Raw genomic sequence first — 17,663 nt, 5'->3', positions numbered from 1 at the left:
TTTCAATTCACTGTGATCGGCTCTGGGGTGAAGGAAATCGAAGTGTTATTGATGCACATGAGAGGAACACCCAGCCCAAATGTGGGAGGTCAGAGAATGCCTCTCAGTAGAAGTGGCAGCATACTCTACAATTATTAATGGACCCTGTACTATGGATTAATTGGGTACAATTTTAATAAATAATTTAGGTTAATTTAAATAAATTGATATAACCATCTTCTCCAGAATATTGGAGAAATCTCTAACCAGGAGTGACTAAGAACACATTGAAACACATCCAATCCTCTTCTATTGTCATACTGTTCCTTACTGCTTGTTGGTCGTTCATTCAGCAAGTCCTTATTGACAAATTGGTATGTGACAAGTGATCTGTTAGGCATTGAAACAAAATAAAGAACAAACCAGGCTTGTTCCCAAACCTTGCAATACTATCTAATGAGAAAAACAGGTATTATACAATCACATAAATATAGAGAGAAAGATAAAATTTGGTGAATTCCATAGGAGAAAGAACATAATAATATTCGTTTAAAAAAGAAGACCCTCTTTCCATTACATGCCAAGGTTGGGCACCCTGAGGATGGGACATTTGATCTGAGATCATCTTCCATTTCTAGTGTAAAGGTCTCTGAATGATGACAACTTTATCCTGGTAGGTAGATTCCTAAGAATGGCTTACCTCTAAGTCTAAAACATGCATTCCTAACAGAAGTGATATCACCTTCAAAGAGGCAAGAATTGACTCTTGGGAAGATGAAAAAAACCTAATTTTTTAATGTATCAAACACAGCTGTACAGGCAGCACATAAACACATAAATAGTATATTTGTGGTATTAAATTTTCATGGAAAAAGGGGGTGGCTAAAAACAAAAATGTCTAAAAAAGATCCTTAGGGGAGCAATAATGAAAAAATGGTTGAGAAACACTGGTTCAGAGATTTTATTCAATAGTCCCTCAAACAGTATTTACTGAAGGCATGCTTTCAAGAAAGAACAGTTAGAGGTGCAGGGGATATAATGGGTAAGAAAAGGGGTCCTTAAATGTTAGTGGGAAAGAAGACGCAAAAGCAAACAAGGAAATAGAGAAAATAATTGCAAATTATTATTAAAACTGTGAAAAAAACACAAAGGACTTGAAACAAAATAATGGGGTGGAACCTCTTTGATTGCAAAGTGAGGGAAGGCCTTTCTGAGAAGGGCTTTGGCTTTAAAAACGGTGGTACACGTGCTGATTTATCTCCTAATTTGCAGATCTGGGTGAGATTACGAGCAGTCCCTAATCTGTAAATTTGTATTATTTTCCTGTTCAGAAACCTCATGACAACTTATGTGAGAGTCAAAAAGGCATATGCTTGACACATCTTGACTGTGTGACTCACACCACGCTCATTAAGCTTGCTTACATTAGGAGCTGCATGCGGAAGCAAAGGCTGTGTGAAGACCAAGTAGTGAAGGGGTTTTCCATGTGAAAAACAAAGAAAGAATTATTTGAATATTAGCAAATCCACAACTTCACATTTCTAGAGAACCCAGGCACAGCCTTGGAGACATTACTCCTGAGAGACTGCATTTGTTGGAAGATGAGCCCCAACTTCTAAAAATGTATCACTACCAGGATTGAGATACAAGCAGCATTTAGGAAGGTAGCCACGTTCACATTTTCAGAGCCCAAAGCAAGATATGTTACTAAACTCTTCTTCCCTTTTCTAATTCTTGCAGGTCTGATCTGAGTAGCAGCTTCCTGCCCTCCTTCCTGGAGATAAGTCCGGCTTTTGGTGAGAAAGACTTTCCCTGCCCTCTGCCCGGCCGATGCCCATGCTTCTGTGGCTGCTGCTGCTGATCCTGAGTGAACAGATGGACTATAATGGGACCAGGGCCTCCGTTCCTAAAGGTGACCAGGGAAACACTCAAGGAGCTTCTATCTCTGCTTCTACTTGGGGTTCAGAGACAGATAGCAAGGGATGAGAAGTGAGCAGAGCTGGGCTCCCAGGACAACCAAGAGGCTCCAAATGCAACCATCAGAGCAAGCCACATATCCTGCCCTTGGTTTCTCATCCACTGCTTTTCTCCCCTCACAGGAAACTTGGATTTTTCCTTCTGCCAAACCACAACTCTATATCCCACCCTCCCTCTTAAGCCTCAGACTAAATAATTTTTCAGATAAACAGTGACTTCTAAAAACTTAGGCATGTGAAGGAAGGTCTACTGAGAAACATCACTCTTTTCTAGAAGTTTTAAGCCAAAATTTAATCAGAGATTGAAAAAGTGAGAGGAACAATAGGAAGCCCAAGGAACGAAGGGAGCATAAACCATTTCTGCAAGTCTTTGTCTGCCCCTGCACTCAGAGAAGATGGGGAGAGAATAAAGTGTGCCATGGCCAAGAAAATAATAGCAGAGATGAGGTCAGGCCTTGGACACAAGCCATCATGTTTGTAAAATAATTTATAGGCCATTTGTTTGTTGCTTAGGGGCTCTGGGTGATATAAAAAGGGAGCAAAGAAGTGATAAGGAAAAACAAAAGAAGCGGTTGTGGTTAGGTTGTTAAAAAATGTTTTAGAGAGTGTCTGATTGTCATTTTCTGCTCCCTCACAGCTCCTAGAAGAGAACAATCAGGTAAGTTTCTCCTTCTCTCTGCCCCTCTGCTCTCTGTATATGGGTGCCCTCAGCCCACACAGCCTGCCCCAACGCTTGCAAGGATGCATCCCATCAGCAGTGCTGATGCTCTGGGGTCACATCTGCTACTATATTGCGTGAACAGAGCCTCCTCTGACTTTTTCAGTCTCCAGGATTTTTTTCCCCTACATTACCAGGATTCCTCAGAGTAGAGGAAGGAAACATTTGCAGAGCAAAGGGCAGAGGCAAGAGGCTGATGATGAAGGAATCTCATCTCTGATCTCCATATTCTCTAATACATCTCCATCTGAATGTCCAAGCTAGTGCTGCTATCAAAGGACATAGAAATAGCTCCCATTCATGGAGGAAGATGCTACAGCAGAATCCTTATAAATTTCCAAAAAGAGCTCATGCCACTGCCACACCTCACTTCCATGCCTGTCAGTCAGTTGCAATTCCACACACAAGTTTGACTTCTCAAGCAGCCCGTCCTCCTCCATTTAAATTCTTTATGTCCCTCCATTGTTTACTGTGCCCAACTTACATGGAGAGTAAAGTTGCCTTCCCCACAGACTCTCAAACTGAGAAAGATATAAAAGTAATACAAGTGAGAAAATCTTATTCATTAAGTGTTAACAAGTAGGAAGTAATTTTCTAGAGTCTAGAAACTACTTCTGAGGTATATACATCCCAGGTTCACCTTTATCTGGACAGAAATGTATAGGACAAGAGAATTTCAGAATCAGCCACATTCTGAGGCCTTCACAGTGTTTGCCCAATGGCAAATCACATCTCCTGAGCTTTTCTAAGGCAATGCCAGGAACCCGAGACCTCTCCCCTGTAATACCCATCTGCTCACCTCCAGAAAATGGGTGAGGAAGAACAGATTCTTTCCCAGGCATTTCCCCAGGTTATTTCTGCTCCATTTTCCACCCTGGTCCTGACTGGAAATTAGTCCAGGAAAACTCCTGACTGTAGGTTGGGCTCCCACTGTGCTGTGCCTACCACCAATTGACCTTCCTCTGCCTTTATCTTTCTATTTCCTGTTTAGGGGTAGCTCCAAAAGCTGTACTTCTCCTTGATCCTCCATGGTCCACAGCCTTCAAAGGAGAAAAAGTGACTCTCACATGCAGCGGAATATCACAGTCCCCCGCCCGCAGAGGCACGTTTTGGTATCGCGATGAGAAGCTGTGGGAAATACAACATAACGCGATCCAAATTAGGGAGTCTGGAAATTACCAATGCAAGACCCGAGGATCCTCCCTCAGTGATGCTGTGCATGTGGAATTTTCACATGGTGAGGAATGGAAGGGGAGTGTCTAAAGTGTCAAGCCGCCAGGCAGAATGTCTGAGGGCTGGGTTAATGCAGGGATCCCAGGCAGAGTTGTAAGCAGACATGGGGATATTTGATGCGCTGACCCCACTGGGGAAAATAAAGAGATAGGGCAGCAGCATGATGTTGGATTGTTTATGTATTCCCCTCCAAAGAAGTATGGGTGACCCAGTGGCCATCAAGCACAAAGAGGTTTAGGTCTGGGATTCCTCTTTTTGTAAAGACATGTGAGGATTTCTCAAGAAAGTTTTCTGGGAATTGGTTCGCTCTCCTGGGGAAAGGAAGAATAAGGTATTGGAGCCACATGACAATGTGGGTGGGGGCCATTTGCAGGTGTGTATAGAACTATGGCTCTTGCCTCATGGGCGGAAATGGGAGTGAAGGCAGAAGCAACAGGGTATAAACTGAGTGTGCTCCTGTGCTCTTTGCAGACTCGCTGATCCTGCAGGCTTCGCATCCTGTCTTTGAAGGAGATAATGTCACCCTGAGATGTCAGGGGAAAGAAAATGAAAAAGCTCGTGAAAAGGTTTACTACAAAGATGGAAAACAGCTTCCTAATAGTTATAATTTAGACTTCATCACAGTGAATTCAGTCTCCAGGGACAATAGCAAATATCATTGTACTGCTACTTGTACGATACTTTCCATAGTATCAATTAAACGAAATTCAAAACCCCTAAATATCCAAGTTCAAGGTAATGGCTAGATTCCTGTGGATTATTGGGTTTGGTAGGGAAACTGAGGATAAAGGGAAGGTGTTTATCCGTGGGAATTTCATAAAGAGGTTCCTATGGCTCAGCCATGGGAAGGAGATTGTTCTTTCTGCATGCTTCTCTATCTCCTGATGGCTGGTGCTGAGAACAGAAGTGCATCTCTCTAGGAACTCTGTGCCTCACCACCCTGGGGACTATGTTTTTTTTCTTTTCATTAGAGCTGTTTCTACATCCTGTGCTGAGAGTCAGCTCTTCCACGCCCATAGAGGGGAGTCCCATGACCCTGATCTGTGAGACCCAGCTCTCTCCACAGAGGCCAGAAGTCCAGCTGCAATTCTCCTTCTTCAGAGATAGTCAGACCCTCGGATCAGGCTGGAGCACGTCCCCCGAACTCCAGATCCCTGCCATGTGGACTGAAGACTCTGGGTCTTACTGGTGTGAGACAGAGACAGTGACTCACAACATCAGAAAAAGGAGCCTGACATCTCAGATACGTGTACAGAGTGAGTGTCCAAGTGGCTACTCTTCCAGAGTCAGAGCTGGGGAGAGGAAGGCAGACCAGTGACAACTCCAGCACCCCTAGGATGGTAGACATAACAGAGAGGAGTGTCCAGCTATTCTGGTAATCTTCTCTAAGCTCAACATTGGTTTAACAGCCCTAGAACATTTTCTTCCACCTGAGTCAGGTAATAGTAATTATTGATCAGTTACTGAGTGCCTAACCCTATGGGGTTACAGAGATGCACAAGATCGGTTCTCTCATGAATCAAGAGACAACTAGAAGCATAGCTGAACACATGCAGTTTTGAGAGGTCCCTGTGGTGCTTCCATTTGGTGACCTAAACTCACAACAAAATAGTCAGAAAAGGGGAAGATGAATATGAACGGTAATAGTCAAAGATATGGAGGCATGGATGTAAATCTGGAGAAGTCTTGAAGAATAGGAGAAGAGTTTGGATTCTACTTTGATCTTCAAAATAGAGGATCTTCAGTGTTCTCTTTTACTTCGTGGTTTATTGATGCATCAAAGATTCCTTAGAGATAAACACATATAAAATGTGACCAGAAAACTTTGGGTTTATGGAGATTATGGACTTGTTGCCCACATTTCCCAAGGATGGGAATTGTTGTGGGAGTGAGAGGGATGTTGCTTCCATTATAATAGTATACACAATTAATTTCTTATTTCCTACTTTGGGCTTCTGCCTGCTGCACCTGCTGCTATTGGCCTATTCATGGCAGGTCCAGCCTTCCCCTTGACCTTGATGTCCCCGCCATCAGGACCTTCACATGCCGTCTTGTGTTCCCCCAGGAGTGCCTGTATCTAATGTGAATCTAGAGATCCAGCCCACCAGAGGGCAGCTGATTGAAGGAGAAAATATGGTCCTTATTTGCTCAGTAGCCCAGGGTTCAGGGACTGTCACATTCTCCTGGCACAAAGAAGGAAGAGTAAGAAGCCTGGGTAGAAAGACCCAGCGTTCCCTGTTGGCAGAGCTGCATGTTCTCATGGTAAAGGAGAGCGACGCAGGGAGATACTACTGTGCAGCTGACAACGTTCACGGCCCCATCCTCAGCAGGTGGATTCAAGTCACTGTGAGAAGTAAGTTTCGATTCTTTTCACACAGCCTCTAGTTGCAGGCCAGGGTTTAGGTTCTCTGTCAGCCACTAGGATCTCCTAAAAGAGGCATTGGGAGGGAGGGAGGGAGGGAAAGAGGGAGGTGGGGGAGAGAGAGAGAGAGAAAGAGAGAGAGAGATTTAAAAGCTATCCGAGAAATGGAAAGATGGCAAAATAAGTTGAAGGACCTTACTTCTTGTGGGGAAGACTGAATGGTGATGAAAACAAAATTACCCAGGATTAACTCTCACTGTTTTGGGGAAATGCTTCTGATTGTTAGATGAGAAAAATGTGATCAGTGAGAAACAGAAACAATCAAGGGACAAGGGACGTATCGATTGCTACGCTCCTTGAGAGAGGTTGTGCATCTGTCACAAACATCAGAATCCTCTGACAGCCCTTTTGTCTCCCTCAGTTCCGGTATCTCACCCCATCCTCACCTTCAGGGCCCCCAGGGTCCAGGCTCTGGTGGGGGACCTACTGGAGCTTCACTGTGAGTCCCTGAGAGGCTCTCCCCCGATCCTGTACCGATTTTATCGTGAGGATGTCACCCTGGGGAACAGCTCAGCCACCTCTGGAGGAGGAGCCTCCTTCAACCTCTCTCTGACTGCAGAACATTCTGGAAACTACTCCTGTGATGCAGACAATGGCCTGGGGGCCCAGCACAGTCATGGAGTGAGTCTCAGGGTCACAGGTAAGCAAGATATACCCACAGCAGTTAACAGCCAATGCAAGAGATCATGTCTTCTCAGAAATAGCTCCACTGGGCTATTTGCTGGTTGATATCCCAATAGACTTCCCGCTCTTTATGACTCTGCCTGGGAGTTCTGGGATTGTTCCTTGTGACTACACATTTAGTAACTTAGACCATTTCTTTTTTTATTATTATTCCTCTATAATTGTCATCAACGACCATCCATATACCCCATTCTTTTTTTTTTCTTTTTTTTTTTTTTTTTTTTTTTTCTGGTGGAGGCACGAAGGCTTACCAGAATACCAAATATGTGATGGGTCAGCAATTACTGACAAAGGAAAATTCTGAATTCCCTTGCCCAGGAAAAATTGACTGGATCATCCCTTGCCATAGTTTTCTGCCCCTATCTCGATCTAAATTTCCACTTGGCTCCCTGGATCATTAAAGTGTCTGTCTTCATGGATACCCACTTCTGTGGGTTCTCTGTCAGCCACTAGGATCACAGCAGCAGACCTCTTTGATGGCCTCTGGATTCTAATGAGCAATCTAACCTTCTCACTTTTTTCAAATGCCTTCTGATTGGGTCTCGTTTAAACTGATGGTCTCAGTATCCCCTAACAAAATTTTCCTTCAGCAGAGGCACCAGGACATCTCGTATTTTCCATGTCCAGCCCCGAAGAACCATTAGCAATGTGCCCAATCATTTCAAAGAGAACCTCCAGTCCAAGTCATGGTTATCCCAAAGTGCTTAGCATTTGGAGGATGGGAGAGGGCACTGGGACCTAGGAAAAGGTGACAAAATAAGAGAGATATGGCAATAATTATCAGTGACCCAAACCCGTACATTCTCAGGATTTTGCCATGGACTCTTGTTCTCTAATGATTCCAAACTATTAGAACACTTATGACATTTTGGTTAATAATAATCCTTCCTATAGGCCAAACTTGGGTAATGATTTAAGGAAGTATTAAAATCTGGGAATGCCAGACAGTGTGCTGAAACAAAGACTCCAGTTTCAAACAAGAAAATACCATTTGTTTAACCTTGAATAAGTCTTCTTACCAGTCTTGTGCTTATTTTCCTCTCTTATAAACTAATTGAGTCAGCAAATCATGGGGGTACAAGAATTCTGGATATCACACCACTCTCCATCAAAATTATTTAACACACACCCCACAAATGTGTATATTAATAACATATTTGTGTATTAATTATATACATGTACTACTGTATTAACTTAATGGGCACATGGCAAAACAAATAGAGAAATAGAAATTAAATAAGGGGCAGTGGCTCATGCCTGTAATCCTAGCACTTTGGGAGGCTGAGGTGGGCAGATTACTTGAGCTTAGGAGTTTGAGACCAGCCTGGGCAACATGGAGAAACCCCTGTCTCTACAAAAAAACCACAAAATTCAGTTGGGCATGGTGGCATGCGCTTGTACTCTCAGATATTTGGGAGGCTGAGGTGGGAGGATGGCTTGAACCCAAGAGGTTGATACTGCAGTGAGCCAAGATTGTCCCACTGCACTTCAACCTGGGCAACAGAGTGAGACCAAGTCAAAAAAGAAAGAAAAGAAAGAAAGAGAGAAAGAGAGAAAGAAAGAGAGAGAGAGAAGAAAGAAAGAAAGAAAGAAAGAAGGAAAGAAAGAAAGAAAAGAAGAAAGAAAGAAAGAAAGAAAAAGAAAGAAAGAAAGAAAGAAAGAAAGAAAGAAAGAAAGAGAGAGAGAGAGAGAAAGAAAGAAAGAAAGAAAGAGGAAGGAAGGAAGGAAGGAAGGAAGGAAGGAAGGAAGGGGAAGGAAGGAAGGAAGGAAGGAAAGAAGGGAGAAAATATTTTTAAATCTTTGATTTAGAATACTTGACTAAAATTATTATAATTGAATATGCTTCATTTACTTTGAAAATCTTAGTTTACTTATGGTGGTACAATTATTTGAGGTTTGGTTCTGAGTTTGGCCTTATTCCCATTAGTTTTAGTGCCTGTTACTGCTAAAGCTTTATCTTACCAATATATCTAGATCCAAGTGGAAGCAGATCATCACTGCTGCTTTTTCAACTCCATTATACTCATTTTTCAATCCCATAGTCTAATTATGCAAGGCTTTTCACTGCAATTTGGTTAATAAGTTTATATTTTTGTTGATGTTTATTAGTTGTTCTTGTAAAGTAAGTGGGAAGTGCTGCATGTTGGATTTCCTTTTTTTTTTTTTTTTTTTTTGAGATGGAGTCTTACTCTGTTGCCCTGGCTGGAGTGCAGTTGCACTATCTCAGCTCACTGCAACCTCCACCTCTCAGGTTCAAGCAATTCTCCTGCCTCAGCCTCTCTAGTAGCTGAGGCAGGCCACCATACCCTGCAATATTTTGTATTTTTAGTAGAGACGGGTTTTCATCATATTGCCCAGGCTGGTCTCAAACTTCTGAGCTCAGGGAATCTACCCGCCTCAACCTCCCAAAGTGCTAGAATTATAGGCATGAGCCACCACACCCAGCCACTGCATGCTGAATTTCTATTGAATGTGTTTAAACTTTGGAAGAGCTATAAGCTGGTTGCCATGTTCTGTTTCCATGGATTTTTAAAGGTGCAGATATAAATTTTTAAAGTTGACTTACTTACATTTTTCTGATAATAAGACCACATAGAAATGTAAATATTTTTAAACAACTATTTTCCAAAATATTATCTCTATAGCATGAGTTTAGAAAAGCATTAACAATATGAGTACTGTTAAAGGTCAGTTTTTAAAGTGTTTGCTAAGTATTAACATTGTCAGTAGCCACTGATGACCAAAAAGACAACAAAAATTAAATACTGATCTTTCTTTGCGGAAAAACGCGTAACTTATCTTTACATTTGATTCCTCTTTTTAGAACTTTGTCACAAAATAAATGAACTTTCATGTGATAGAAAAAGGTTTGAGGTTGCTTCCAAATCTCATCACAAAGCATTGTAAAGTTTTTATGATTTGGCCAGGCACAGTGGCTCATGCTTGCAATTCCAGCACTTTGGCAGGCCAAGGAAGGATTGCTTGAGCCCAAGAGTTTACACAAGCCTGGGCAACATGGCGAAACCCTGTCTTTACTAAAAATACAAAAAAAATAGCAAGGCGTGGTGGCAAAATCCTGTAAAACCAGCTACTCTGGAGGCTGAAGCAGCAGGATCCCTTGAGCCCAGGTCAAGGCTTCAGTGAGTCATGATCGCACCACTGCACTGCAGGCTGCGCAACAGAGTGAGACCCTGTCAAAAAAGAAAAAGAAAGAAAGAAATTAAATTAAAAAATATATTTTATGATTTAAATTGAAATCATCTGTAAAAACACTTAAGTAGCCAATTAAAAGGGCATTATGTTCCATATGTTGAGAGTTAACCAACAAACCAAGGCACTGCTCTCCCACTCTCTGTGCCTGGGTGGCCCTGCCATCATAAGAAACCCTGTCATATCCCAATATACAATGTGACATCTACCTGAGCAGGAGCACCACCATGAATATTAGTAAAGCTGAACATCTTTTTAAATTTCAAGCTCAAAAAGAAATACTCTTAAACATTGTCATATTTTCTCCTTACACTTCAATCGGGTGTCTTACAGCCCATGTTGGAGACCACTTAAGTTGACCATAACCATGGTCTTTTTCAGTCTTCAAACTCTTTGATTTTAGGGGAATATGCATTCAGAACCAGGGGTCCCATGAGCCCTAGAGGAGGGGATGCAAGAGGTTGGAAATCTCTCTTCCCAGAATACGAACACCGAGAGACATGGGTGAAAGGCACAGTGAGATCACAAAGCACCATATAAAAGACTCACCCCTGAGGCCCTCTGCATCCCGCCCAGGTCACTTCATATTGCAGATGCTATACGAACGGGACAAATTCAAACCATCGGTTTCAATTTAGCAAGAACTCTACACTTCCAATATCGGGACTTGGCACCTCTATCCTGATGAGGCAGCTGGTGCCATCTTTCTTGCAGCCAGCAGATGGCTCGTTTTCAAGTTTAATCATTGCCATTCAGTGAATAGTTTCCACATTCACACTCATTCCCTTTAGCCAATCTCCAATGGAAAGCAGAACTTAAGATCCTTACCAAGCTACCCTTGCCAATAAAGCACACAGCTTATATCTAAAGCACTACACACAGATTGGTTCATCCAGTTTTCCTCACAACTTTGCAGAACCAGCAATCTTACAGTTTACATTCCATATTAAGGGCTTTCTATTCTTCCCACTATGCCGTTTCTTTAATTGTTCATTAAAATGGAAATCATTGTTGCTAGAGCTATATCTGGATATTTTTGTGATAGTTTGGTTCAATTCAGTTTTCCATTCAATCACCAATTATTGAGCATAAATTTTACATGCCAGGCAAAGTTCCAACAGCCATAAATACAGCAACGAACAAACAGATAATTCTCCATCCTATTGGGGAATCATATAAAACGATGATAGATGATGTTGATGATAGATAGATAGATAGATACATAGATACATAGATACATAGATACATAGATAGACAGATGTTAGTGCTAAATGCTCTCTAGAAAAATAAAGCAAGGTGATTAGGTAGAGAGTAATGGGTCTTGCTTTAGATAGGTATGGAAGTTTCAGTCTTAGAGCTAAGATTCAGGTGTAGGAATGTTTAGAAACCTTGATTTTAGTTATATTTTTATCAATAATAACCAATTTTTATAGTACTTTACATACAATTTGATTTTTATTACAATAGCTTGAGATATAATGTATCATTAGCTCAGTTTTACAGAGGAATAAACTAAGACTTAGAGAAATTAAAAAGTTCTTAAACAGTCAAGCTTATAGAGCTAATAAAGAATAGAGACAGGATTGAAGCCCAGGTTCTCCAGAATCCAGGTGCATGTTCCTGCAACTCAACTATGCTGCGTATTCCTTTATTAAGTTCTCTTGCATACCTACTTAAGCAAAACTGCCAGTGAACTATTTTTCCTCCCTCAGTTCCGGTGTCTCGTCCCATCCTCACCCTCAGGGCTCCTGGGGCCCAGGCTGTGGTGGGGGACCTGCTGGAGCTTCACTGTGAGTCCCTGAGAGGTTCCTTCCCGATCCTGTACTGGTTTTATCACGAAGATGACACCTTGGGGAAGAGCTCGGCCCACTCTGGAGGAGGGGCATCCTTCAACCTCTCTCTGACTACAGAACATTCTGGCAACTACTCATGTGAGGCTGACAATGGCCTGGGGGCCCAGCGCAGTGAAGTGGTGACATTCAGTGTTACAGGTAAGTTAGTAGTACCTGGGCTAGAGGTCACCATTATGGTAAATAAAATAGTTATCTGACAGATTGTACAAATTCTACCAGCAGCAAGGAGGTTTTGAACACGCACCCCAAGGCTTGGGACTTCTGGAGATTGGTATGGATTTTATATGGGAGAGGGAAAGGAAATACATTTTAATCTTAGATGCTGGCAAATACCTTTCATGTGCTATAGTTTTGAAAATTACAAATGACGCTACAGGAGGAATCAGAAACTGGAACATACTCACTCTACCTGCATGATTTTGTCTGTATCCAAAACCTGTGCCACTGGAACTCAAGTACAGCTCCCTCCACTCAGGAACTTCCAGGAACAGAACAGGCCTTACCACTGCGGGAGTCACGGGGCTGGTGCTCAGCATCCTCAGCCTTGCTGCTGCTGCTGCTGCTCTGCTGCACTACGCCAGGGCCCAGAGGAAACCAGGTGGGTGTCTAGGTCCTACCCTGTGATGTGATTTTGCTGTTGCTATAATAATTTGAAGTTGTCTGGTGCATCCTGTAAAGGTCAATTATTCCCTTCCAAGTACTAGGCCCTTGGTTCCACTACTCACTGTCGCTCTGTAGGCAACTGTAGCAAAAACAATAGAATAAACTTCTCAATAAAATTTTTACCTCTTGTTTAATTTGAGATTTATATTAGGTAGCAGAGTTTTGCTTCCAATTAAAAATTAGAAAATTAATTAACTCATGTTCTATCTCCCTAAGAAAGTCCTTCATTCATAACAAAAAATAAATAAATGATCGTAGAGGTGACCATAAACTCCAAGGTATATTTGAATACCAGCTGAATATAGTGAAATTGGATAAAATAAATAAAGAATGCCAAAAATGAGATTAAAAATTCAGTTTCCCATTGTTGTTAGTATATAGAAACACAGCTAATTTTAATATTAATTTTATATCCTGAAATTTTGCTAGACTCACTTATTAGTTCAGTATCTCTTTTGTAGATTTCATCAGATGTACTATATAGATGATCATGTTGTCTGCAAATAATGATAGTTTAACTCTTTCCTTTCCAATCTTAATTTCTTTTACTTCTTGTTCTTGCTTAATTGCACTGATTAGAACCTCCTGTACAATGTTGAGTGCAAGTGGTGAGAGAAAATATCCTTATCACATTCCAGATCTTAGGGGGAAAGTATTCAATCTCTCCCCATTACAGATTACTTTAGCCATGCGTTTTTTTCAATGCTGTTTATCTGGTGGAGGAAGTCCCTCCTATTCCTAATTTGCTGAGAGATTTTACACAAATAAATTTTTGTAAAATGATTTTTCTACATTTATTGAGATAATAATGTGATTTTTTTTAATCTATTGATAAGGTGAATTTTGAATGTTGAAGCAGCCTTATATTTCTGGGGTCAACCCAACTGGATCATGATTGTTGATATGATTTGCTAAAATTTTGCAAAGGATATTTACATCCATGTTTATGAGGAATATTGGTTGTTAGCTTTCATTTCTAGAAATGCCTTTTTATGATTTGGTATCAAAAGAATACTCACTTAGTTACCACTTCCAGGATTTTTCATTCATTTTTATATAGCCATATTTTCACCTGGTATCAATTTTGTTCTGCCTGAAGGATTTTTTTTTTTTTTAACATTTCTTACAGTATGAATGTCTGCAAGTGAATTTGATTGATAATGTTTCTCAATTCCTCTATATCCTTACTGATTTTTTGGTCTATCTGATCTATCAATTATTGAGATAGGGAAATTAAAATCTTTAACTGTAATTGTGAATTTATCCATTTCTTCTGCAATTCTATCAAGTTTTGCTTCCATAATTTGGAATTGCTCATTATTAGGTGGATAAGTGTTGAGAATTTTCATGTTTTTGATGAATTATCCACTTTATCCTTATGAAATGACCCTCTGTATCCCTGGTCGAATCACTTACTGTGAAACAGTCTTTGTCTAATATTAATGTATTAATATAATTAGTGTTAGCATGCGATTTTTTCCCACCCTTTTGCTTTTAGCCTATTTGTACCCCCATATTTAAAGTTAATTTTTAATAGATACCATGCAGCTAATTCTTGCGGGGTTTTTTTTAGTTTAATATTATAGTCTGCCTTTAAAATGAGGTGTTTAGACAATTTACACTAGTATAATTATTGATATGATTAGGTTTCATGTCTATTTTGCTATTTGCTATTTGTCACATCTATTTTTTTGCTTTACTTTGACTTATTTTTGGAATAATTGAGTGATTTTTTAATTCTGCTTTACTTCCTTTGTTAACATAATAGCAATAACTTTCTAAAAATTTTCAACTTTTATTTTAGATGTAAGGGGTAAATGTGTGGATTTGTTACATGGTTATATTGCATGATATTGAGATTTGGGGTACAGATCCTGCCACCCAGATAGTAAGCATAGTACCCAATAGGTAGTTTTTCAACTCAGGCATTCCTCCCCATCTCCCCCATCTAGTAGTCCACAGTGTCTGTTGTTCCCATGTTTATGTCCATGTTTACTCAATGTTTAGTCCCACTTATAAGTGAGAACATGTGGTATTTGGTTTTCTGTTCTTGTGTTAGTTGGTGTATGATTATGACCTCCAGTTAAATCCATGTTGCTGCAAAAGACATGATTTCATTTTTTATGGCTGTGTAGTATTCCATGGTGTATATGTACCACATTTTCATCATCCAGTCTACCACTGGTGGGCACCTAGGTTGATACCATATCTTTGCTATTGTGAGTAGTATGGCAATGAACATATGAGTGCATGTGTCTTTTTTTCTTTTTTTTTTTTTTTTGAGTTGAAGTCTTGCTCTGTAGCCCAGGCTGGAGTGCAGTGGCCTGATCCCGGCTCACTGTAAGCTCCGCCTCCGCTCACTGTAAGCTCCGCCTCCTCCCGCAATTCTCCTGCCTCAGCCTCCCACCTAGCTGGGACTACAGGCGCCCACCACCAGGCCTGGTTAATTTTTTGCATTATTAGTAGAGACTAAAATTAGCCAGGATGGTCTCGATCTCCTGACCTCGTGATCTGCCCACCTCGGCCTCCCAAAGTGCTGGGATTACAGGCGTGAGCTACCCCACCCAGCCGCATGTGTCTTTTTGACAGAATGATTTATTTTATTGTGGGTGCATACCAATAATGGAATTACTAGGTTGAATGGTAGCTCTATTATAAGGTCTTTGAGAAATCTCCAAACTCCTTTCCACAGTGGCTAAACTAACTTAAATTCCCAACAGTGTATAAGCATTCCCTTTCTCTTCAGTCTCACCAGCATCTATTGTTTTCTGCCTTTTAAGTACTAGCCATTCTGACTGGGGTGAGATGGTATCTGATGGTGGTTTTGATTTCCATTTCTCTGGAGATTAGTGATGTTGAGCATTTTTTCATGTTTGTTGGCCGCTAGTTTGACTTCTTTTGAGAAGTGTCTGTTCATGTCCTTCACTTATGTTTTAATGGGGTTATTTGGTTTTTGCTTGTTGATTTGTTTAAGTTCCTTACAGGTCTCAACATTAGACTTCTGTCAGATACATAGTTTCCTAATATTTTCCCCATTCTATAGGTTGTCTGTTTACTCTGTTGATAATTTCTTTTGCTGTGCAGAAGCTCTTTAGTTTAGTCAAGTCACACTTGTCAATTTTTGTGTTAGTTGCAATTGCTTTGGGAACTTAGCCAAAAATTCTTTACCAAAGCTGATGTCAAGAAGCATATTTCCTAGGTTTTCTTCCAGGAATTTTGTAGTTTGGAGTCCTACATTTAAATCTTTGATCCATCCTGAATTAAGTTTTGTATATGGTGAAAAGTAGGGTTCTAGTTTCAATCTTCTGCATATGGCTAGCCAGTTATCCCAGCACCATTTGTTGAATAGAGAGTCATTTCCCCATTGCTTCTTTTTGTTAGCCTTGGCAAAGATCAGATGGTTGTAGGTGTGAATCTTTATTTCCGAGTTTTCTATTCCTTTCCGTTGGTCTATGTGTCTGTTTTTGTATCAGTACTATACTATTTTGATTAGTGTAGGCTTCTGGTATAGTTTGAAGTTGTGGGGTGTGATGCCTCCAGCTTTGTTGTTTTTGCTTAGGAATGCTTTGGCTATTTTGGCTTTTTTTTGGCTCCATATGAATTTTAAAATAGATTTTTCTAATTCTGTGAAGAATGATATTGGTAATTTGATAGGAATAACATTGAATCTGTAAATTTCTTTGGGCAGTATGACCATTTTAACAATATTAATTCTTCCAATCTATGAATATGCAATGTTTTTCCATTTATTTGTGTTATCTTTGATTTATTTCAGCATTTTTTTTTTTTTTTGTAGTTCTCACAGAGACTTTTCACCTCCTTTGTTAGCTGTATTCCTAGGTATTTCATTTTCTTTGTGGCTATTCAAAATGGAATTGTCCATTGATTTAACTCTCGGCCTGACTTTGTTGGTGTATAGAAATGCTACTGGTTTTTGTACCTTAATTTTGTGTCCTGAAACTTTACTCTTGGCAGAGTCTTGAGGGTTTTCAAGGTAGAGAGTCATGCAGTCAGCGAAAAAAGATGGTTTGACTTATTTACCTATTTGGGTGCCTTTTATTTCTTTCTCTTGCCTGATTGATCTGGCTAGGACTTTAGTACTGTCTTGAATGAGTGTGGTGATAGTGGACATGCATAGTTGTTTCCCTTTTTCATTAATTAAATTTTTTTTATTTCTGCATTAATTTTGATCTTCATCCAGGAGTTATTCAGGAGTAAGTTGTCTAATTTCCATGTATTTGTGTAGTTTTGAGAGATCTTCTTGATATTTACTTTTGTTTTTATTGCACTGTAGTCTAGGAGTGTACTCGGTATGATTTTTTAAAAATGTATTGATATCTGCTTTATGGCCGAGCCTGTCGCTGAACCTAGGATATGTTCCACATGCAGGTGAGAAGAATGTATATTCCACAGTTGCTGGATAGAATATTCTGTAGATGTGTGTTAGGTCTATTTGGTCAAGTGTCAAGTTTAAGTCCAGGATTTCTTTGTCAGTTTTCTGCCTGGATGATCTGTCTAACTCTGTCAGTGGGATATTGAAATCTCCCACTATTATTGTGTGACTGTCCAAGATTTTTGTAGATCAAGAAGAACTTGTTTAATGAATCTGGGTGCTGCGATGTTGGGAGCATATATATTTAGAATAGTTAAGTTTTCTTGTTGGAAGTGATAATTATTTGTTTTGTTACTCTGGTGATTGCTTTAGGGTTTATAGTGTATATCTTCAACTTATTGCTATTTTCAAGTGATATTATATTACTTATAGAAGGCTAGTCATACCTCCTACTTCCAAAATTACTTTTATTTTTTTTCTCTCATTGTTTATCTGGGATGCCATTTTCTAATCTGTAACATACTAAAAGAAGACAATTGAATCTCAGTGTTGAGGTTTTCAGTCAGCACAGCACCAAGAGAGAAAATTGACA

The 17,663-nt window shown here is 40.2% G+C and overlaps 1 protein-coding gene across 9 annotated transcripts in view; it reads left to right on the top strand.

Annotated features, from left to right (window-relative positions):
- The first annotated feature begins 1,348 nt into the window (after window positions 1–1,348).
- The window catches only part of FCRL3 (Fc receptor like 3), a 29,555-nt gene continuing 13,240 nt past the window's right edge, over window positions 1,349–17,663 (top strand). For 2 of the 9 annotated variants that reach the window (XM_021925163.2, XM_017948150.3), the window contains exons 1-9: window positions 1,349–1,891; window positions 2,593–2,613; window positions 3,665–3,910; window positions 4,378–4,641; window positions 4,878–5,162; window positions 5,972–6,259; window positions 6,690–6,968; window positions 11,935–12,213; window positions 12,537–12,673. In XM_021925163.2, the coding sequence (XP_021780855.2) occupies window positions 1,810–1,891; window positions 2,593–2,613; window positions 3,665–3,910; window positions 4,378–4,641; window positions 4,878–5,162; window positions 5,972–6,259; window positions 6,690–6,968; window positions 11,935–12,213; window positions 12,537–12,673 (1,881 nt within the window). In that variant the 5' untranslated portion in view covers window positions 1,349–1,809. Of the gene's footprint in view, window positions 1,892–2,592; window positions 2,614–3,664; window positions 3,911–4,377; window positions 4,642–4,877; window positions 5,163–5,971; window positions 6,260–6,689; window positions 6,969–11,934; window positions 12,214–12,424; window positions 12,674–17,663 lie in introns of those variants that run through there. The other 7 variants (XM_017948143.3, XM_021925161.2, XM_017948139.3 and 4 more) reach the window with 7 other exon arrangements.

Source organism: Papio anubis, chromosome 1 (assembly GCF_008728515.1).
Source record: "Papio anubis isolate 15944 chromosome 1, Panubis1.0, whole genome shotgun sequence".
NCBI lineage: Eukaryota > Metazoa > Chordata > Mammalia > Primates > Cercopithecidae > Papio > Papio anubis.
The sequence above is the reverse complement of the archived record's forward strand: the minus strand, read 5'-3'. Positions and strand labels throughout refer to the sequence as shown.